This window comes from Squalius cephalus, assembly GCF_949319135.1.
Source record: "Squalius cephalus genome assembly, chromosome: 21".
NCBI classification, from domain to species: Eukaryota; Metazoa; Chordata; class Actinopteri; order Cypriniformes; family Leuciscidae; genus Squalius; species Squalius cephalus.
This window is the reverse complement of record NC_137142.1, coordinates 16,955,873-16,979,516: the sequence shown is the minus strand read 5'-3', so window position 1 is coordinate 16,979,516 and position 23,644 is coordinate 16,955,873. Positions and strand designations below refer to the sequence as shown.

At 37.1% G+C, this 23,644-nt stretch overlaps 1 protein-coding gene across 1 annotated transcript in view; it reads left to right on the top strand.

The window, feature by feature from the left end:
* macrod2 (mono-ADP ribosylhydrolase 2) overlaps positions 1-23,644 on the top strand; it is a 569,941-nt gene that overhangs the window by 531,159 nt on the left and 15,138 nt on the right. The window contains exons 12-16 of the mRNA XM_079856275.1: positions 4,968-5,003; positions 5,674-5,718; positions 8,263-8,328; positions 12,535-12,630; positions 16,677-16,751. Coding sequence (XP_079712401.1) covers positions 4,968-5,003; positions 5,674-5,718; positions 8,263-8,328; positions 12,535-12,630; positions 16,677-16,751 — 318 coding nt within the window. The remainder of the gene's footprint in view (positions 1-4,967; positions 5,004-5,673; positions 5,719-8,262; positions 8,329-12,534; positions 12,631-16,676; positions 16,752-23,644) is intronic.

Genomic DNA, 23,644 nt, shown 5'->3' with positions numbered 1-23,644 from the left:
TTAAAAAAATTTAATTTATTTTTAATTGTATTTAAATTTATTTAAATGATTTATTTAAAATATTTTATTTGTTTGTTTGTTTTTTAAACATATTTTATGTTTGCTGGAAGCTGTAAATGTTTAAAAGGGTATGTCTAAACAAGGTTCACAAATTCAGACTGTATTTTGTGTCACTGCCTTCATATAACATCTAGCATATATGAACTCTGATCTTAATGGGAGCTAATCCATTCACAAAGCCCCTTGTTTAACCTTCACAGGATGGCGTCAACATTAAAGCCATCTCTGCTGAAGTAAAGCTCAAACAACAAACAGCGTTTGCTACAAGGGAGTGAGGAGCAGAACAAAGCGTGTTAAAGCAGCACAGTCTATGATTTATCCACAGGTGTTAGCCACAGCCGTCCTCTAGTGCTGTCGCCAACATCAAATGCACTCGCTCTAATGCGGTGTCACTCAGAGAACAAGGTACAGCGGCACATTAAATATGTTTTTGAAATCATTTTTTGATTCATGGAAAATGAGCTTTTCCTGCACATCACCCTAGCGCCAGAGCTTGCAGCTACAGCTCGCCTATCGGATTCCCGCCGGCCGCAACTTTGTTTTTCACGAACGGTGGAAGTTGATATACAGCCGTGGTGGGATATTGCTTTGTATTACACATTCAGTACTCTCCCTGAGGGGGATGCTCTCTAACTGAGGTTATGGCAAGAGGGCCTTTTAGACAGCCCGTTAATGACAGAGAAACATTAGTGCTGTTCTCCCTTAAGCAGCACTTCATACATTCACATGCTCAGGGGACAACTGGCCCCGAAAGCACTGATCTGGAACTCTCTCTCCGTGTTCCTCGACGGGTTACCTGTGAGGAGAAGTGTAAAGGAAAACAGTACCTCATTCCAGATAAGCTCCCACTTGCCTTCCTTCACAGCGAAAGAATGTGCGAATCTCAGAGGTTCTACTTTCTGGTTGAGAGACAGACAGACTGAAGGGGTTTTCCGAGGGCATTAGCTGCGGCTGGCGGCCGGGTTTAGTCTCAGTTAGTGAAGACACGCAGAAGAATCCGTTCGATCCGACCTATCAGCGCCGGGTTGTGGCCTAAGAGAGCCGGCGAGCTGAAGAGACTAGACTTCTTGACAGAGTTCTTGGGGGATAAAGTGATTTGTGATGTAATCCACGTGAAATCCATACATGGGGGGATCGGTGTGTGGAGAAAATGAGAGGGATTGTTCACAGAACTGGACTGAGCATTTTAGCGCCCCCGGATAGCTTTTCAGATGGCCTATGAAGTGAGTGTATGTTTAGCGTGTGTGTCATGCTGCATTTCAGAGATTAGGAGGTGACAGGTTAGATGGGCGAATCAGGACGCGGAGCATCGGGTCGAGCTGTTAACTGTGTACTCAGCAGATGTAGAAGGCAGAGGGGGCATGTTTGGAGAGGGAGAGGAAAAGAGAACAAGTCTGTGTGTGGAGGAAAGAAAGGGATAAAAGGCATCATGCTCATAACGCTTTTAGTCTTATTCTCTTTTAGTTTAACCTCATTAATTAAGACTTTATAGGTGCTCTCTGTATTATTCCCTTATTAAAAAGAGATTAATAGCATTTAAAAAAAAAAAAAAAGTTTAAAATAATGTACACTCATGTGAGAGACATAATCCTGCATATCAGTAGCATAATAAAAATATCTTTTTTTTTTTTTTTGCATGAGCTTTTTTGAGTTTTACGTACTCCCAAAAGTTGAGAGAATTCTTTTTTTTTTTTTTTTTTTTTTGTACATTTAAATATATTGGACAAATCAATTGAATAAACACAGTAAATTAAGTTTAGTTTACTAAAATCATAAAATATATATTTTTTTACAGTGTCCAGGGAGACTGCCATATTGATATTTATTTTATGCTTTATGTTTTTAATCTAATGTTTGTATTTTCATTTTTATTCATTTTTACTTTATTGTAATTTAGTTTTAGAATAAAATAGAACATTTACACAAGAAAGCTGAAATAAAACTTAGAGTGCAATAAATATTTCTTTTTATAAAATTCAGTGTTGCTACTTTTATTTTTATTTTATTGTGTTGCATCACTTGTATTTTTCTTATAATTTTCATTGCCTTTTTACCTGGTTTGCGCTGCTATTATCATTATTTTAGAGCATTTTAATATATTTTACATCATTTCTTATCGCACTCACGTTGTAAATGTTTTTCATGCCATTGAGGCTGACAAAACAATTATATGAACCAAATGTGTTTGACAGAAATAAAGATAGAATGTGTGTGAAGAATGTATGTGAGAGAAAGATAAAGGCAATGAAATAGCACAAAATACAGAACAAGAGGATGGGAAGAAATACAGGGCGGGAGGGTTCAAGCGACAGAAAGCTTCAATGATGCATTCATACCGAGGGTGGGCGGCTTTACAATTGTATATTGTGGATGGTGGCTCAAGTGTCTCCAAGTCCACAGTTTTGCACAGCTTGAAACACGTCCGTTAAGCTCCGACCCTGGCAGAGAGTGAGACACTGAATCAAAGGACTCTGCACCGCATGAGCTACATGCAGCTCTTATGGTGGAAGCCAACTCACACACACACACACAGAAGGGAGATTCTAGGCCGCTGAGCATCATTTGTTGATTGTGACACTCTCGCTCACCTTTCTCTCTCAAGTCTCATACATTTTTCATGGTGCCGTGCCGGTTTTCTTCACCATGAACTGTGTTAAGAGGGCCTAACTGACAGGAAGGAGAATTCCCCACAGTGTGAAGGGAGGAAGTGCTCTGACTATTCTGTATGATTACAGATCCATAGTAATGTTATGTGACTGTAAATGTATGGCATTAGAAATATTTTCTATAGCTCACAGAAGTGTTTCTGCTTGTATGCAAGCGAGCGTCCTCCTCCTGAACGTGTGCATTGATTTATGCGTGCGGCTGTCATTTGAACTCTGTTACACTACTGCCATCTGCTGGTGGAATGACTCACTGCTGGGTTGCTGCATTGAGGTTCATGTCGTTATTCAGCATATTGGCTTCATAAAATCATAAATTAACAACACCAAATGCTCATTTTAACAGGCTCAAATCTCCCACCAAAGTTTGTACTCAGGCTTTGCTCGCCTTAGTTATTGTTGGTCGGATGTTTAATAGACAAGAGGATGTGAATTCTCTGGGTTATTTCAATGTCTCTCTTGCAGGCAAAGATAATAAAACTGCTGACGAAATTTTAAGTCATAAAAATAGCTTAGTCATATTTTGAAACTTGTAAACCTTTCACCTTTAACTACTTTAACTTTGCTTTAGCTACTTCCCATTTAGAAGAGGCTATTGTGAAAGCATGCATGACTCATTTTAGTTCTCGTCTCTCAAAATAATTTGGCTTTGTCTCCATGGTTATACACAACATCCCTCACTGGCGTACGTGGTGACCATATGACCTCGCATTGAAACTGAGAAGATTTATCATCTTAGTATTTCAGAATCCAATTTATCTTCAGGTTCCTCACAAGAATACCATCAAATACAATGGTGCATGTCATCCTTTTTAGCAAGAAGAGGATGCTATGTCTTAACCCCGCGCACTGGATCGTGGGTTACCATTTATTTGAATATGCCTTAATACCTCCCTTCCTTCCTGTGCAGGCAACATTTTTAAGTTATGTCCTCAAAGTACTATTACCCGTATAGTCCACAGGGGGACTAACCTCCTCCCACATTATAATTCATATAGAGGGCAAAACATTGAGCTCCAGCCTCTGGATAAAAGGCCTTTGCCCTCTAAATGAATAAAATGTCACTACATCATAATCTGCAGTTATTGGTTTATCAATATTGAGGATGAACTCTAGAAGGTCCAGTGGGTGTGAAGCTGCACTTGATTGACAGCACCACTACATGCAAGGCTAACGACAAATCATTGTACCTTTTTATGAAGGTTTCCAATGTCTTTTGGCACATTGTGTTTGTTTTCTTTCTTTTTTTTAAGAGCATGTGGTGAGAAAATAAATTGCTCAGACATTGGGAAATTGCTTCTCACACCAGCTTGTTAAAAAAGCCAATTATGCCAGTAGCGTAATGGTCATTGTCAAGCACAGCGGATTATTTGTGTCAGGCTCTTCATTTTCCAATTCATCCCAGACCCTATCTGGGTTAAAGAAAGAGAGAATCTGGGAGAGTATCGGGATATCACTGAAGAGAGGAGAGGGGTAGAAGGAGATGTCGAGTTTAGAGGACTAAAGTGACTAAAATTAAAGTGGCAAAATTAAACCCACCTGGGATAGATGCTTTCATGTAAGCCCATGGGGAGCACTGCAGCGGCCTCATGGGACTTCTGTGTGGGGTTAGCTGAGAAGTATTTAGCTGTCCGTTGCGACTGCTCTCGGTGGAGTCTAGAGATTTTCAAAAAGTGCTAAATTAGTCCAGCATGCCAGAACTATTATAAATATTTGATGTAAAACATGACCATAGCAGTACAGCGCTCCTCAAGACAAATGTGTGGACTACTTTATTTGGAATCTTGAGGGAAGATAAATATGCCAAACAGCATTTAACCTACAGTACCCGTCAATGTACTGGGGTTATGATACTGTACCATTTTTTTTGTGTGTGTGTGTGTGTGTGTGTTATAATCTTTTTTTTTTCCTCTTTTTTGTTGTTTTACTCCTTTTTTCTGTTTTGTTTAGATTTTCTGTTGATTTTATCTGCTTTGCTGTGTTTTCTCACGTTTTTTCATTGTTTTTCTGTTTTGATTTGCTTAGATTTTTTAGATTTTTTGTTTTGTTTTTATTGTTTTGTTATGTTTCTTTGTGTTTTTCTATTTTTTGTTTTGCTTTTTGTTTTAGTTTTTTTATTGTGTTTTGTTTTGCATTGCTTTTTTCTTGTTGTTTTGTTTGTGACAATAATTTCAGTATGTATGTCTACACTAAATACATCTATGTTTATCTGTGACCCTTTTTTGTATTCTGTTTTTTTTTTAGATGAAAAGGAAGATGAAAGTATGATGAGCCAGACAGGTAGGCTTTTCATGTATGATCGTTTATAGCTAAGGGAATTTTGTTCTTCCTGGCTTTGACCTTGTACGAAACCCCAGATACAAAATCATTTCTGAGTAGTTCTAGTTTACAAGCAATAAGAGCAGATTTTCTTGTCTCTTCTGAAAGACACTTCACATTAAAATGTTCCTGTCTTTTCTGCAATTGAGGAGCAAAAGCAATTTGTCTGAACTTCATGATTTATTTGACTTGCTGGTTAATTTGTTCTATTCAGAACAAAATTTACTCGTGAACTGGAACAGCATCATGAGTTTAAATAGTTGAAACTGAAGATGGGATTAAATCATCTGTGATACTGTAATATCAAATTTTAACATCAAAATCACACTGAAGTTTCTCGTCCTCAGTTATCCATTAAGAAATAGACTTGTTTGATAATCAAACATCAGCTGGAGTCTTTCCTGTTCCTCTTCACAGATGCATTTGGGGTTTCATTTCTGCTTGCCAGCAGCAGGAGTGATTAGATAACAATCATCCTCTCATCTTTAATATAGGATTAGCCACTGCAGTTTGATGAAAGGACCAGAAAAAAATGATTTTTTTTTTTTCTTGCTTGTTGTCTTTTTAAGAAGGGGATTTTAGAAGAAAGACACAAATCTTGTCATTAAGTTTTTCTCTTTTTTGATTTCAGAGGAATCCCATGTTGATGAGACGATGGAGAGCCAGAAGCTAGAAGGTTTTTCTTCATTCTCTTTTTCTTCTTAAATTTGAGTCTGGATCACTACAAGATCCACTGAGTACCAATGGGGTTATGCTCACCCACACAGTGGTCATTAAACCTTGAATACTTAAGAAACACTTACTAATTTGTGAAAGTGCGTTAGATGGAATATTAAAAACATTTTAATAAATATAGCATGCTTTTCATGCAAATCATCTAACAAAATAAGTTTATGGGGATTTAAATTATTAAACAAGATATATTGTTCAAAATTATGTAATAATTTTAAATATTTGGACACTTTCTGGTTTACTTGACACCGTCACAAGCCCTTGCACCATTTGTTTGCATTTTGTTTGACATTCATCCATATTTATGATATCATAGATACAGTATTTAGGTGTATGGTCATACACCTAAATACTGTATGTATACTGTCACTGTATACTCCCTTATTTTTCATAATATCCAGTAGTCAAGGACAACAAGGATCAGTAAATATGCAAACTAGGTCTGGCTGTGTGGTTCAGTATACATAGATCTCCCCAAACACATGCAGTCTACATTTTAGTGAGCGAGAAAATTCACAGTCTCTCCACAGTCTTTACGCTTCATGTATCACGCTGTACCCATTCACTGAAGGAACTGGATTGGCTCTGTTGTCCTTGAACTTGTCTCATTACGGACAGGGAGAGCGGCTGTCAGATACAGTTATTAGCGTGACGCTCGTGTGCGTGTATGTGTGTGTTTGGGGGTGCATCTGTTTAATGAGACACCTCGCTCCAATCCACACGAACGTACACAGACAGACATCAGAACATGTGCACCGACAGACACACACCACTGCACACGCTGAAATGATTCACCAGATCGCTTGTACACACACACACATACTCTCAGAGGCGCTGGCCCGGCTCCCTCTGGGTATTCATGTAGCGTGATAGAAACTTTACGTTCAAAACCTGAGGACAAAACCAGCCACAGCTTGTCTCTGCATGGCTAACGTTTAGCTTGCACTTAATGTCACTTTGACTGCATAGCTCTGAATCGCATTTGATCACTCATAAGCCGCTGTTATGTTTTTGGTTGGGAGTATCGACTTATTGCCGAAGTACCAGTGCTTTTGACATCATTATTGCTAAATTTTGATTCCCCATACATTGACAGTAGTAGCTATAAGCATTATTAATAGTAGTCTTGTCAGGCAGAGGATGCAAAGCAAATGTTCTGCTTGGGCCGAACCCAAGAGCCAGAGATACTTGCAATTATGCTCTCTGGAGAAAAGAAAAACAGTGAGATTTTTAAGACCAGGTGAGACAGAGCTGGAGATTGTGCAGAGACAGAGGCTGAATCTGAATTTACCTGAGCACCTGCAACACATGAATCATTCCCCTATGAGTGCAAACCAGCATGTAAAAACGCCTTTGTATTGTTTTTCCACTTTTGTTTGCTCATTCATGAATGTTTCTCTATGTATTTTGTGTGTACCAGGGATGTTTCCTCTGAGTAGGCAAGGGAGGCAATACCTCCTCAAAAAATTGGATGAGAAAATAATCCATATTACAAAATGTGACATTAAAACATGTAAAAATCACTCGTTTTCTAAAGTAACATTGTCCAATAGCAACAACCACGGGTAAAGTTACAGCGGGAGGCTGCGTCTCTCTTACTTCCCCTGAGCCCATTGAGTTTTAACAGACCCCCTAAAGCGTGCAGTGGGTTTGGTGGAGAGTAAATGAGAATGAAAGGGGGAAAGTCACATGAGAGGAAGCAATGCCTCCATCATTCTATGATGGGATATGATTGGTTATGATATGGTTATGACACCAATGGTGTGTACAAATACATACATTAAAAATTACATATATTATATTATATTATATTATATTATATTATATTATATTATATTATATTATATACACTGATGAGCCAAAACATTATGACCAGTCACAGGTGAAGCAAATACTGTTGTTCATCTCCTAACAAGGCTGCATATAAAGGTCTAGGTAGATTAGATGGTAAACAAACTATAAGTTCTTGTAATCAACGTGTTGGATGGAGCATGGAAATGGGCAAGAATGAAGATCTAAGCAACTTTGTCAAGGGCCAAGGTGACTGGGTCAGAGTATCTCTGAAACTGCAAGGCTTTGTTGGTTGCTCTCGGTCAGCAAAGGTGAGAATTTACCAGCAGTGGTCCGAGGAGGGACAAACCACAAACCAGCGACTGGGTGTTGGGCGCCCAAGACTCATCGGTCTACGAGGGCAACAAAGGCTATTGTCTACTGTGGCACAAGTCACACTATGTGGTGGTTAATGATGGTTATGAGAGGAATGTGTCACAACACACAGTGCATCGCACTTTGCTGTACATGGGGCTGTGTAGCCACAAACCAAACAGAGTGCCTATGATGACCCCTGTCCACCATCACAAGCTTGCGGAGGACCAACAACATATTAGGCAGATGGTCACTATTTTGACTCGTGTGTGTGTGTGTATATATGTGTATATATGTGTGTATATATATCAATCATGTTTTTTCTGTGTGTTTTTTTTCTAAGCTGAGGGCCTTGATGACGAACCCATGGTCCAGGAGGACAAAACACCTGCAAAGGAAGACCATAAAGGTAACATATGTAGTCTGCCTGCTCCCAGCTCTTGCTCCATCTTTGGTTGTAATTCAAGCAACCAAATATCTTGACTCAAGATATTGTGTCATATTTGAATAACACTTTACAATTTATAGTTAATGCATATGGTGTCATTACCTAACAATGAACAGCCAATTTTTACAACATTTATTCAAGTTTATTTTAATTTATGGATAACATAGGGTTGCTCGATTATGGCAAAAATCATAATCACAATTATTTTGGTCAATATTGAAATTACGATTATTTATTACGATTATTAGTGGGCGATATGATCAAAGTCTTATTTCACGATACAAATAATTTTAAATATCACTGAAATTTCACAATTATTGATACTTCAGCAAAAAAAAAAAAAAAATTGTTAGAAGCCAAAATCGAAAACAAAAACGAATTACTATTAATCGCACTGCCATAAGGATAACATATTAAAAACTACTGTTCAAAAGTTTGGTGCTGGTAAGATTTTTTAATAGTTTTGAAAGAAGTCTTTTATGTTTACTACACCTGCATTTATTTGATCCAAAATACAGTAATAATGATAATATTGTAAAATGTATTTCCAATTTAAAATAAATGTTTTCTATATATTTCAGTAAATGTGATATATTACACAGCCCTACCCACAATGTTTGTTATCAGATGAGGCAACGGAACAATAATCGTTTTACCTAGATTATCTTGTCTTCATAATCGTTTGAAGCCAAAATCGAAAACAAAAACTAATTACTATTAATCGCACAGCCATAAGGATAACATATTAAAAATGTATTAGTATACACTACTGTTCAAAAGTTTGGTGCTGGTAAGATTTTTTAATAGTTTTGAAAGAAGTCTTTTATGTTTACTACGCCTGCATTTATTTGATCCAAAATACAGTAATAACAGTTATTGTAAAATATATTTCCAATTGAAAATAACTGTTTTCTATTTTAATCTATTTATTCTATCTATCCTATTCTTCTTTCTCTAACCAAAAAAGAAACTTAAAATGATAAAGCTGGCTAAAATGTATCTGTTCTATGCTCACAACTAGGGCTGCACAATATAAAGAAAAAAATACAATATGTAATGCAGTAAAGAAAAATAATAAAGTGTGTTTCAGGTGACAAGTGCACTTAAAAACAAAAAATGACATAACCAGCATACAATTTTCACAATACGCATATGTGCAATATTTCAGTAAATGTGATATATTACGCAGCCCTACCCACAATGTTTGTTACCTCCTGTGGTTTAAAATGAGGTAAATACCATTTTCAAATTCAAATAAACCTGCACCACTGACAGTAAGTGATAAAACAGTCTTGACATCATGGGTTTAAAGTAAACGAAAATCTGCTTTCCAACACCACAGAAATACATTTACTTAAAAAATTTGCAATAAAGTGAGCAATCTGGACTCCTCTTGGGATGCAGTGAGATCAAGAGTCCTTGGGCGGTGGTGTGTGGGTGATTATAAGTCTTGCTTTCCTGCAGGATGCTGCATGAGTCTCGGTTTCTGTAAGTGAAGGACAGAGGCCTCCAGGGCTCCATATTGCCCAGGTGGTGCGATATGAGCCTTACACAAACAGCCAAACTACCCCACACATTTCCCACTCCTCTATTGATTATGTGAACGCATGTCTGTGTCCCTCTGAACTGCGACTTCAAACACTTTCCACGCAGATGGAGTCAGGGTGGACACGTGTGCATTAAATCCTGTTTTGTTTCTTTCATCTGATGTAGTGTGTATTTGTGTGTGGGCGAGGGCAAAATTGATGTCTTTTGCGGCCTTGTATCCCACTCCAGAGCAGACACAGGTGTTAGCTGTAACCGCACAGATGGATACTCTGACGCTCCATCCCTTTTAAAAGAGAGAGCGAGAGAGATAGGGGTGAGATGGGAGGGAGAGAGACCTAAACACAAATTAAAGGCATTAGGCTGAAACAGCTGCTCCAGTTCACCCCAAAGTGGCGGCTTAATACCGCTCGGTCTTAAGCAATGGGTCGCCTATTTCCTCTCCATTAAAACCGTCATTTAGAACTCATCAAGATAATCTGAGAGCTGGTCCACCAATATTTCATCTCAGAATATACACAGTTATTAAATCGTATTGTACACTTCTTAGCCGTTGTAGTGACTGTACAGTGATTTGCTAGCTCAAACATCACATTTGTTGTATATTTGAGTATAAAACATTTTAAAAAAGCTATAAGCCCAAGGAACCTTGAACTGTAACCATTTTTTTTTTTATACTTTTAATTATTTTATTCAGCAAGGATGCATTAAAATTGGTCAAAAGTAAGTGACGACTTTTAAATCATTCGAAAACGGTTGTGCTGCTTAATATATATATATATATATATATATATATATATATATATATATTTGGAACAACTTTTCAACCATATTTATCACCATATTTCTGAGTGGAATGATTTCTGAAGGATCACGTGACCCTAAAAAATGGCAAAACTGAAATTTCAGCATCATTACTCCAGTCTTTAAAGTATATTAAAATAGAAAACTATTTTAAAATGTAATGATATTTCATAATATTACTATTTTAGTATATTTGTGATTACATAAATTCAGCCTTGGTGGACATAAGAATCTTTTTTTCAGAAACATTGAAAATCTAGCAGAACTCAAACTTTTGAATGTTAGTCTAATTCATAAAAAGCATGATCTCTTATTGGTTAAAAAGAACAATGCCTCTTATTAAGAACAAAAGAAATATCAAAAGTAACAGAAGAAACCATAAAATGACACAGTAAAATGGTTTTTATTTGAACACATTTTTATTGTGATTCTTGTTATTTTAGTAGGTTTAATATATATTTTTTAATGATTTCACATTGGTTCCTAAGAACCAATTTCACATTGGTTCCTGTATCTCTTAGAAAATGTTACCATTGTGGTAAAATCACTGTAACAGTTTCTCACGCTGATTGTTTGCTTTTGCAGTAAAAGGGACTTGCTGAATGTGGAGTATTTTTCCACACGACGGAAGATGCACCTCTTTTAATAACTAACACATTTTTCACATGTTTCTGTTTCTTCATCGCTCTCACTTAATGCAGTCCTGCCCACTAAAAGCCACTAAAGCGACAGTTAACTTGAGTAAAGTTCATTGAACGATGTAAATTCTGGTCAGTTTCTAATTAATTTCAAGCAATTTAATCTTTATCAAATGTCAACAAGCTAGCCAAGCCGGTTTGATTCCCCACAGCAACCACCCTTAAGACACCACCTCCAATGCAGGGCTTAATTCTCATTCGTTAAGTAGCTCACACACAGACAAAGATCATACACTCACATTCTCATGTTCAAACCCTGAGTGCACCTGAAAGGACATGACTAATCAGAGGTTTAAGCCATGATCAGTGCCATACATACAAATTCACAAAACACACATAGAAGAACATCTGCTGCAACCAGTGGAGTACCAGAGAAAGGGTCTCCGTCTCCCAGATGCTGGGAGTTTCTTCTGCCATCCCTGATCATTTAAACGCCTACAGCAATTCCTTGAATGAGAGAGAGGGTGAAGGACTGAACAGTTGCATTCAGTTTCCACATTGACTTGGTTTCTCACTGTAAAGATGTCAATCAAATATAATGCTGCACTATTATCGGAATTACCGTAAATAAAGCTCAGTAAGATTTCGAATCGCTGTTGCTGTACTTTGATGTCGTACACTGATCGATCTGCACAGTGCCGAACACACCTTAAATCTGCAGTGGTCAGGTGGTACAGCGGCCACATGGTACAAGTTGTAGCTCTTAGAAAATTACGAGCTTACATGTTGTAATTACAAGTTCTGCCATCACGTGAAGGCTTTTTACAGTTCAGAATCGTTACAGTAAGTACAACATGCCACCTTTAAAATGTGTAATAAGGAGGCATATGTGTGATGGCAGAATGCTAATAACAGAAATCCAGCAAATGTTTTGATAATAATTGGTAAAACAATCATTCTTCTGACAATATTTGTTCAAGAATGTGTTCAACTGGAAGTAGGACATATTGAGTTTGTTAGTAATAACCCATGATGCATTACCCCATATAAATAATTCAATACTCTGTGATATTGTTCAAAGCTTTTGTTGCAGACTCTGTAATGTTTTCTCATTTTTACTGATATTGACTTGTCTGCATATATTTCCCTGATACATGTTATTTATGTGTTTATCTTTTAGTGGAGGTGAGTCCAACAGCAAATAAGAAACCTGAACCCGAGGCGGAAAAGGAGAAGGAGAAGAAAGAAGTCAAGGGAGATGATCCACAAGTTGCAGGTGAGATTGCACATCATTTACACACTGTTTTTCCCACAGAATAAAGAAGAATTACAGAAAATAAGAGCTTAGATTTATAAGACAAAAAAGAAAGAAAGGGTGATGCATATATTTTATGGTATAATACTTTATATTATCCAGCTTAATAGCAGGGGATGATTATAAATTAGCCATATGTACTTTGATTCCTCCAAAAAGTGTAAACACTGAATTAAAAGTTGATAATCGAAACATCTATGTATAATAATTAGTGTGACCGGTAAAATCTGATAGTTGTGCATCTTAATAATGGCTCCAATATTGTATCTGATACACTTCTACCACATTGCCTAAGGTTTTTATATTGTGAATCTGGTTATTCCTCTCACTGATAAGGCCAGTAATGATTTATAGATACTTACAAGTGAAATTTAAGTTAAAGTGAAAGTTTAATTAGATGCGGAAAGTTTTCTGGCATGTGCGACTTGATAACCATAACGACACTGATCAAAGGAAAGCTGAGGAGTTGGTAAATTAGTTCATAATGACAAGAGTCTATCAGTGAATTCTAATGGACTGAGTGTGATTTGTTCACTTTATTGAAGGAATTATGTTTATGAGAAAAGCAGTGCAGTACAGCCTAAAACTTATTTGCACACTTAGGCCATTAAAAATGAAGGTCATTAGATACAAAATATTAAATCTTGTGGCATCTGCAAACAAATTCTCAAAAATCTCAGAAATTGACTTTTAACTAGTGGTGGGCCGTTATCGGCGTTAACGTGAGACTGTTATCGGGCGATAAAAAAAATATCGCCGTTAATCTATTCTCCAAGTTGGGTTGGGAGCTGCTCGATGACGCAATCTACTCGCGGCCGCGAGGTACACCCGGCTGCAACGCATCATATTCGTCGTCATCTTAAGTAAACTGCTGAAAGTGAAAGCTGGTGAAAAAGATCGGTGCAACATCCATTATTTGGACTTGGTTCGGATTTAAGCCGTCCGACGAGCAGCAGTAAACTATAGACAGAGTGTGTGGGGTAACAGTTCGGTAAGTTAACACACGACTAATCCGTTCTACCACCTCAAATTCAAAACGAAACATATCACTGAATACCAGTGTGCGCGTATTATTCCCAATATATCTTAGTGGTGTAGCACATAATCTCTGTCTGCGCCCGATTTTAAGAATCGTTGTTGTGTTTCTTTTTAACTGAAAAGACATCACACAATATTCTAATTTTAAATTTGGGGTTTCATAAGCTGCAAGCCATAATAAACATTAGACCTACTTAAGTCTCTGCAGCTAGTGTACTTCAATTTTATTTATCTGCAAAATTATGTTGTATACTTACAGTTTTGCACAATATATGTTCTCAAAACTACATACACCCTTTAAAAAAAAACAAAAAAACATTTAGCAGTTGTTTAGCAGGGTCTGTGTAACCTGTTCTGAAATGGTTTTATTATAATATATATCGTTATCGCAAGAGGCTGCAATGTATATCACAATATGGATTTTAGGCCATATCGCCCATCCCTAATTGATAGCCTATAGTAGTTGATAATAACATAGGCCTACCTAATGTTGCCTACGGACGGTAACAGTACAGTAGTAACCTTTTACAGTCTATGAGTAGAACAGCTTTCTCAAGCAGTTTGTGATGCATTTTGGAAACAAGAGATGAGCCCCTGGTCTAATGCGCCACCTGGCTTGAGAAACCCGTTCTCAAAGACTTACTTTTATAGTCATTATTTGGGTAGCACACATATTCTGAATGCCTTCGGCAGAATTCAAATGAGCCATTTTAATCTAGATTAATCTAGATTAATTTCAAAATTAATCTAGATTAATCTAGATAAAAAAAAATGAATCTATGCCCACCTCTACTTTTAACCTGATGGTCTTTAGTTAAAGAAAAAGAAAATCAGAGAAACTACTGGTACATGTATAGTTCATCACATTAATATTCTTGACATTTTCCAGGAAGTCAGGAATCCGGAAATTGTCCAAATACGTCTCGGTTTTGAATTTTGTTGCAAAAAAAAATGCTTTAAGTGAAGTCTTTCTTAAATGCAGTTTGCTGTGAACTTTTGTTATCTAATATAATTGCATTCATAATGACATTCAGCAGCCCTCCAAAGTCATTACAGGCTTCATATAAAGGATTTGAGAGCTTGGAAAGCTCTATTCTTGTCATCAAAGATGTGACAGCCAATTTTTTCCTTCTTCCTGTTTTTATTTTTATTTTAATTTTCTTTGATTGTGTATTGATTGATTGTTCTCTATGCACTTCATATATGTGGTGAAATATTAAATGTTCTGAAAAGAGTCCACTGGAATGGCTGGTTTGCAACTTGGATGCCAAGGAATTTCCTAATCTCTCAATTTGTCATGAAAATCCTATTAGTAAAGCCATTACAGGTTTTCAAATTTGACATTTTGGGCCCTATCTTGCACCCAGCGCAATTGACTTTGTACACCGACGCATGTATCATTCCTATTTTGCACCCGCGCAAAGCGCGCTTTTCCCTCCACAGAAGCACGTCGCTAAACTAGAAAATGAACTTGCGCTCCCTGGGCGGTTCAGCGCAAAAAAGGAGGCGTGTTCCGGCGCAAACAATCCCTGGTGCTATTTTGCTGTTCCATAAAACAATTGTGCCACTGACCAGAAAAAACCTAGTCTAAAGTCAGTGGCACGTTGCGCGTTGTTCATTATGCTATTTTAAGGGCGCATGCTTGGCCATAAACAATGTAGAGTGTGCACAACGCGCATACACTTTGATTCTCTCATCTACACAGAAGCAGCGGTTTTCATTTTTGCAAATCATACATTATTACGATAGATAGATAGATAGATAGATAGATAGATAGATAGATAGATAGATAGATAGATAGAGTTTATTATAAAGCATACATCTAGCTTACACATTTACCCAAATTATCATACGCCTGTTTAACCGAAGTTAATTTGGGTGTGTTTCTCCATCCCCAACGTCCCTGACGAGAACGCCGGTCTCCTCGGCTGTGAACCGCTCCTGGTGTGCGCCTGGCAAATCCGCCGTTATAATAGGAATCCGCTATAGAACAAGCGCGCCTGCTCTTAAATGGAATGTGAGATGACGCTCTGATTGGTTTATTTCACGTTATGCCCAAACCACACCTATGAATAATGAAGCTACTTCAGACCAACCCCTTTTAGATTTGTGCCGGGCGCAAGAGTCATTTATCCCGCCGGGAAAATAGCAACAGCGCCCAAGACCCGCCCACAAAGTTACTTGCGCTTTGCGCTTGACACTTGCGTTTCAGATCGTTAAAATAGGGCCCATTGTGTGTTTAACCGTTTTTTTTTTTGTTTTAACTCGCCAAACATACAAAGCGCTGACGTCTTAATACAAGCCTGCTATCTGTGACCACAGCCTTATTAAACGCAGACAACTTAAAGCTGAAAACAAACACACAGTGTAGTGTTTTCTCACAGGCATACGCTGTCAAAAAGCTGTCAGTCATTTGAGGCAGTGCGAGAGGGCAAGAAACAGCTGTCATGTTCTTAATGTTCCAAGTTTCATATGAGATCAAGTAGTCTAATGCACTTATCCTGCATTTGGCAGATAGTAAATAAATGTGTGTGTGTGTGTGTGTGTGTGTGTGTGTGTGTGTGTGTGTGTGTGTGTGTGTGTGTGTGTGTGTGTGTGCGTGTGCGCGTGCGTGCGCGTGTGCATGTGCGTGTGTGTGCCACCATAGGCAACAGATGAGCATCATCAAGGCCCGCTCTCTCCTTTTGCCATTTCCTTGATCGATTACTCAGCCTCAGATGAGGCCGTTCTCCTCTCACTCTCGAGGGCAGGGCTTCAAATTTGTCTCAGAGCCCCATTATTAAAAATGATAACTGTAATCTCACCGGCTGCCGGATCTGAATGAGGAAATAAAGGGACGGTAATTCTGAACTGGATGAATTATGAATGGAGCTTTTTGAGAAGTGAGCAAGTCGGAAAGGACAATGTTATTGGATTAGTATTGTTTTTTTTTTATCCGTTAATATGTTAATCTGTCTGGTTCTGTCAAGGGGAAGGGAAAGAGGATAGCCCAGGAAAGAAGATGCTGACAGGCCAGACTGATGAAGCAGGAAAACTGATGGAAGGTAAGACCAGTATCATCACCTCATTAAAGAAAGGGAGAGAGAAGTACATGGCACATTTAAAACTTTAGAGGCAAAATCACATTTTTTGTTGTAAGAACTATTAGATTTGTTTCATAAACTATAATGTATAAATGTAATCTTATTTCTCAAATATATCTTATATATTCTTATATATTTATTTCATTAATTGAAAGTATACTGGTCTCAAACTACCCCATGCTGTGAGACAGATGAATTTAAATTAAGTTTAATTAAAAGTTTTATTCATTATTTATTTAAATGGATTATTTTATTTATTTATTTTTTCCTTTTATTACATTTATATATTAATGTATTATAAATATTACATATAATATATATATATATATATATATATATATATATATATATATATATATCACTATTTTAGATATATAATATAATTTATTATATATTATATATGTATTCATTATTGAATATGTTATTTAATATTTATTTCCAGAAAATCAGGGTTTATATAGTATTCAGACAAATTTTGGTAACATGTTTGCAAAAAGATCTCTTAGAAAAATAAATGGAAAATAAAGATTTTCTTTCATTTGTTGGAAAAAAAAACAACAAAAAACAAAAAACAATTTGTATTATGTTCATGGTAATTGAGAGTGTAACATTATGTCTTTATACAAAGCAGTTATGCATAACCAGACTATGTATAGATGAGGTGTGTTTGCCACGTGTTCACACATTCATTCAATTATGCCCACTATTTGTGCACACAAAACTTGATTAAAGTGTTATGTACACAGATAATGGGTAACGATTCCCATTTAGGCACAAGCGACAGACTAATACACGCACAAACACACACACACACTTACACAAACACGCCAGTACCAGATGTTAAACACGGAGAAGATGAGATCGATACAACATATTTAAGAGGATAAAGCCAAGCTCGTCACCTCACCATACGGTGCTTTTAACAAACACACGCTCACATTCACACACAAAACAGCCTTCCATAACACCTCAGCCGAGTGTTTCTGAACGCTGTTGGCACATGGTCATTAGGGCACTGCTGCCAATTTTATGCAGGTGTGTCGCTTGTGTAACTTGTAAAGTCTAATGGTTGCACTTGTTAGCATTGGCTCTGAATAAAAGCATCTACTAAATCAGTGACTTACATGGAAACAAGTCCCACAAATAAGAAGCCCTCAGCTCGAAAGGCTTGTTTAGAAAGTCTGCATCAATATTAAAAACATAAAATTGTTTGCTCAAGTACCTAGACTTGTGTACTTTTTCACATCCAACTTGTTCACATGCTTTTCCCCTGAACAAGCCCTGTACGACTGATTTGATGATTTTGTGAAATATTCATAAATGAAATAAATTTCTCTTAGCCTGAAGGCACCTATGAATAAGTCTGGCTTTGCTAATGGAGGGTGTTTTTTTTGTGCCGTGGTGTATTGGGCTCCTGCGGTGGGAGTCGATATCGCCTCTTCGCCCGCATGCAGGTGAGATTTACTGCGACGGCTGCTGAGCCTCAGTGGCTCTGAATCCAATCAGAGTTTGTCTCCTCATCTCTCACAGTCTGCCTGATGAAGGTGGGGGTTTTCACTCGCTTCAAACCGAGGTTTGGCCTGTTTCTGCATGTCATTTTTTGATTGCATCTTGAAAATCGCAAGATTTATTTTGCCTGATTAAATCTGATATTGCAGTGATAATGTGAATCGACCACAGACTATCACACATGATGGTTGGAGAACAGGTGGATCTTAGATCGGTGTAATGTTGTTTTTGGAAAGCTTAAGAAGAATCCCTTGCTGTGTCAGATGCTTGTGTCTGCTTCTGGCAGAAAGAGAGTTTTGAGTTTTATGTGTAGGGCAAGCTGTAAGGCAACAAACAAGATATGTGCTGGTGTATCGGTTGATAAAGAGGGTAGAAGTTGTGATTTACATCATGTTAAAAAAAATATTCAAATTGTGATATATTATTGAATAGAATTCATTATGCCTTATTTTGCCTATTATGGGATAATCCACAGCTAGCTGTGCATTAAACAATTTTAATGCACAACGTGGAGGTTTGCAGCTCAATATTTGACCGGAAGGGTAACATTTACGGTTGTTTTCGTCAGTTATGGCTCATTAGATCTCACATTCTGCCTGCTTTGAATCAGACACAGAGATAAAGTAGTGTGGTAAGATTACATTTATGTGAATGAATGAATTATAGCATTTATTTGAATTCATTATCGAGAGAGAGAGAGAGAGATGCATTTTTGCGTCTGTTAAGCATCTCTCTCTATTAAGAAGAATGAGAAATATAATGTAGTGATTCAGTAGGTAGCAAAGCTATTTTATTATTAAAAGTCGCTGGGCAGCGTTGATAAGTTTCTCTGCTCCTGAATGTTTCTGAAATATAATGTAAAGAGAAATATAATGTAGTGATTCAGTTGGTAGCGAAGCTATTTATTATTTAAAGTCGCTGTGCAGCGTTGATAAGTTTCTGTGCTTCTGAATGTTTCTGTGTGCACGAAGCTCGATCTCCGCACTCTGTGTATGAGTGACGTATGTGTGTGCGCGCTTCAGTGAAAACAGTGCATTAATATAGAAACAGATTTGGAACTTAAATGTTTTTATTGCACACCTTCAAGCCAAGAATTGAGTATTCAGACAGACCATGGTATAATATAATATACACAATAAGGCTGCATACGAAATCGCATACTTCCCGACTATATAGTTGGCGAAAAACAGTATGTGACAAAATAAGTATATCTGAATTCACAGTACTTATAAAAGAGTAGGCATAAAGTACCCGGATGAACCGAGATTCTGAAGTGTGCATGAGATGGACACTTTACTATCCCATGAGGCCACAGGAGAGGATTTGTGAATGGCAGTGACGCGACGCAATTGACGCTGGTAGGTCACATGATTATGATAACATGGCGAATGTAGTTCATCCAGATTACACTCTAACTACACACATTCATACTATATAGAAAAGTGTATATGTTATAGTTAATTATAGTTATAGTTTGTAGTAATAATCAGTACAAATTAATGAACCCAATTACCAACCATGCTTATCGAACGTATTCATACTATATAGAACGTTAATTTTTAGCTGTCGTGAACTAATTACTTATTGAAATAAGTACCGATAGTGTGTGATTTCGGACGCAGCCTAAGTCTCTTATCTACATAATATATATACTGTATATGTGTTCTTTTTTATTGCATTGAGAAAATTCTAGTTCATCTTTGTCATGTTGCTCACTTAAAGTGTATATTTTATAGTTATAGTTTGTAGTAATAATCAGTACAAATTAATGAACACAAATACCAACCATGCTAATCGCATTTGGTTAGGTGAGTTTGCTTGGAAGGGTTTATTTTTTTTTTTTTTTTGGTTGTAAAAAACAGTATTGAAATATACTTAGTACAACTAATGCTGTAATCAGCACTTCAAGGGCACTCTTTTATTGATTGTGCCGGTCTGGTGCTTTTTGTTTCAGTGTTTTCTGCTTGTAACTGCAGATGTATTGTTTTTCCAAAATACAAACATTTTTGTATATATTTATATACAAAAACATTTTTGAATCTCAATCTTTCATTTCAAATTGAGACATTTTCATATCCAGCAAAATTTGTACTGTGGCATCCCTATCACAAACGTGAATGCAAATGCTTCACACTGGATAGAGTGACCTTCATATATCTGTTCCATTGAAGTGGAAGAGTTATTATTTATGGAGCTCATTATAAAGAGTTGCTTTATTTGCTGCTAAATGTTTGATTTTCATATACCAACAGTTAGTGAAGTTTCTTTCACATCTTAGAATCATTGAAGCCAGTGTTGTGTGAGGATAAATACTTGAGAGGCGACAAAATGGAAAGAGAGGCAGAACGTGCTTTCGCTCCCGTTGTCTCTCGTTCTCAAGCACAGTGGGCAATCAGTCTTTCAGTGAGAAGAAGACAGTTCAGATTTGTTTCATTTTGGACACTTTTTTTTAACTTGTTCTTTTACTCTCTCCAACCCTTTGTTTTCTGTCTGATGTCATGGTGAGGCTAAAATGGAGTAGTTTGCCAGCTTAACTCTTGGATATCAGTTAATATTCATAATTTCCTATCTCACATCCTCCGTAGTGAGATCACACGGCACCCATTCTCGTACCCATTCTTTTGCCTCTCCAAAAATAATTTCTATTCACTTAGGAAATCATCAAAAGAAGTCATTGTTTATTTAAGTGCTATGCTCACTTATTTATTTGTTTACTTCTTCAAGCTACACCCACAGGAATCTCCATGTAACGTTGCCCGGGTTTGGATCTGCTGGGTTTTTGTTCCTTGTGTATTAACTATTGATTGCGGCCAAGTTTTCGAGGCTGTGAGCGACTAGGATGGCGTCATGTGTGAATGGTGAATGGTGAACTCCTGGTGAATGTGGCCTTGAGGCAGAAACCCAACAGTATCCTCTGTGGCCATCTGTTGCTTGTGTTGAAGCCCTGCACAGTTCTAGATTCTCAGTTCAGTAAAACCCACCGAACAACAAAGGAAAGCAATTTTGCCAACTTCTAACATTTAGTCATCGTCAGACACCATTTTTGTCTTTATTATTCACATTGTTTGAGTTAGTGGCCTATTCTCATTTTCCCCCAGTCTTGTCCCCGGCAGCTATATTTATTTTTCAGCAGCGTGACAAAGCTTTTATGAAAGTGCAGCTTTTCCAGTAATGATCTGCCTTTTCCACTTAGTGGCAGTGTAGTGCGAAAAAGCATTAGAGGATTTGTTACATTCTTTTGCAAGTCAGATTAATTCTGTTTAATCAGTTTGTTTGGACAGGTCATGTAAATGAATTGATTAAAAAAACAACCAATTCTTCTTTTTATTTACCTTGTGTAGCGACGTGGAAGTAAGCTTTTTTCTGTGAATGTGCGGGCACTTCCGATTCATTAGCCGCTATAGTGAATAACTAAATGCAACAATTGGTAAAATAATTGTATTTTTAATGCGCCTAAAAACCAGTGTTTATGATTACAATAATAATTTAAAATAATATGATAACAAAAAATATAATCATGTAAATAGATAGTTTTGTCTCACTTATTAATTGCTGTGTATTCTAGTATTTCTTTTATTTTGTATTTGGCTCGACTTTGTCTGCTCACATTTAATGCTGTCACACAAATTTTTCATTCATTCATTCATTCATTAAAAAAAAACGATTTTTTTTGTGCCAGAATGTAAATATATTTTAAAGATTGTACCCTAAGCTTCAATGCATTAGCAGTTTATGCAGTTTGTCATACAAGTCAATGATATTTGCAGTTCACAATGCCAGGTTTCATGTATAAGCTAGTTTAGCACACAAGCTAGAGCAGAAATAGAAGAAACAAATAAAAAAATCATTATTATTTTACAATTTATATATATTTTTTAAACTATTGTATATTATTCAGAGTTATTATAAAAAAGTGGTGTGTCTTTAGCTTCAGATATGTTTTATGTATCTTTTTTTATGTACAGTAGCAAATTCAGCATTATTATGTAGCAAATTATAAGTATTTTATTGCATGGACAGCACTACTCTCCCAAGTATGGTCTTCCTGTTGTGTGAAATGGGAGACATTGACCACTCGAGTAATCTGTTTCTAGTAGAATGACCTAAGCGAGGTCACACTTCTTCTCTCCATTGTGACTTTCCTTTGGATGCACCCCTGTTGAGCAGCTCCTCTGATCCGCCATCCATAGAGGCTTTACATGGTGGAGAGACAGGTGGAGGCAACTGCCTTTTTAATTGGCTGTTTAAATGCGACTTCCCTTGTTCTGTTTGTGTGCCAGGGGAGATTGTGGAGGTGAAGGCAAAACTCAGAGAGCTTCTGTCAGCCCGTGGCTAGGGCTTATCACAGCACAATTAGCTATTGCCCTGGGCTCGTATATCTCAGCAGTCTTTGAAAGAGCCTGGTATTAGCCAAATTTTCTGCATAAATGCAAATATTCTTGCAGTGTGTCTTCATCCTGCCCCAAAACTGTCCTCGCACTTTGCTTTGGAGCAGGGCAGAATGAATAACACAAAGACAAGAACAACATGCACTTTAGCGGCCATGTGTTTTGTACATCATCTGGGTTAGTTTGTGCGATTGTAGCCTCCCCGGAGCTGTAGCTTAGTGGCTTGCTGTGCGACGAGTGTGATATTGCGCTTGTACAGCAGTTTGACGGCACTAGTGAGTAAATAAAAAAACAAAACAACGGAGTGTCTTTAAAAAAAAGTTCCTCTTTATTCCCTCTTTTGTGCGGAACTACTTCCTTCCTCCACCGATTCAAATCTCAAGTTGACAGTTTAACAGTTGAGCCCAAGTCTCTGTTACTAATTCTAAAACTTCACTTTAAAACTACAGTAGCAATGAAGGAACACAGTCGCTTCATTGAAGCTTATTGTATTATGTAGAGTAGAGTATTGTGAGAGGGATATCGACTAACCGAGTGCATTACTTGCATGGTCAATATTATATTCATAATCACAAAATTAGTTTGAATGCCCGCTGAGGAACATTGACTTTTAATAGTTAGGGGGGATTTCCCATGACAGCGCTAGTCATGCATTTGTAAGTTGTGTCTTATAATGTGTTGTTTAAAGTAAAAACAACATCCTTGTTTCAGTTCCCTTCTATATATATATATATATATATATATATATATATATATAAAAAAAAACTTTGCTACTGACTCGCTCATAAAGACAGTCTTTACTGTCATCTAATGGCGCTTAGATTTCCTACTTTGTACAATAGGAAATAAACACAAGCAAACACTTTCGTCAAAAGTACAAAAGCAGCGCTATAGTTATAGTACAGGATTTCAGTTAAATAAAAATATAAAGTTATGAAACGTACCTTTGCCCTTAGC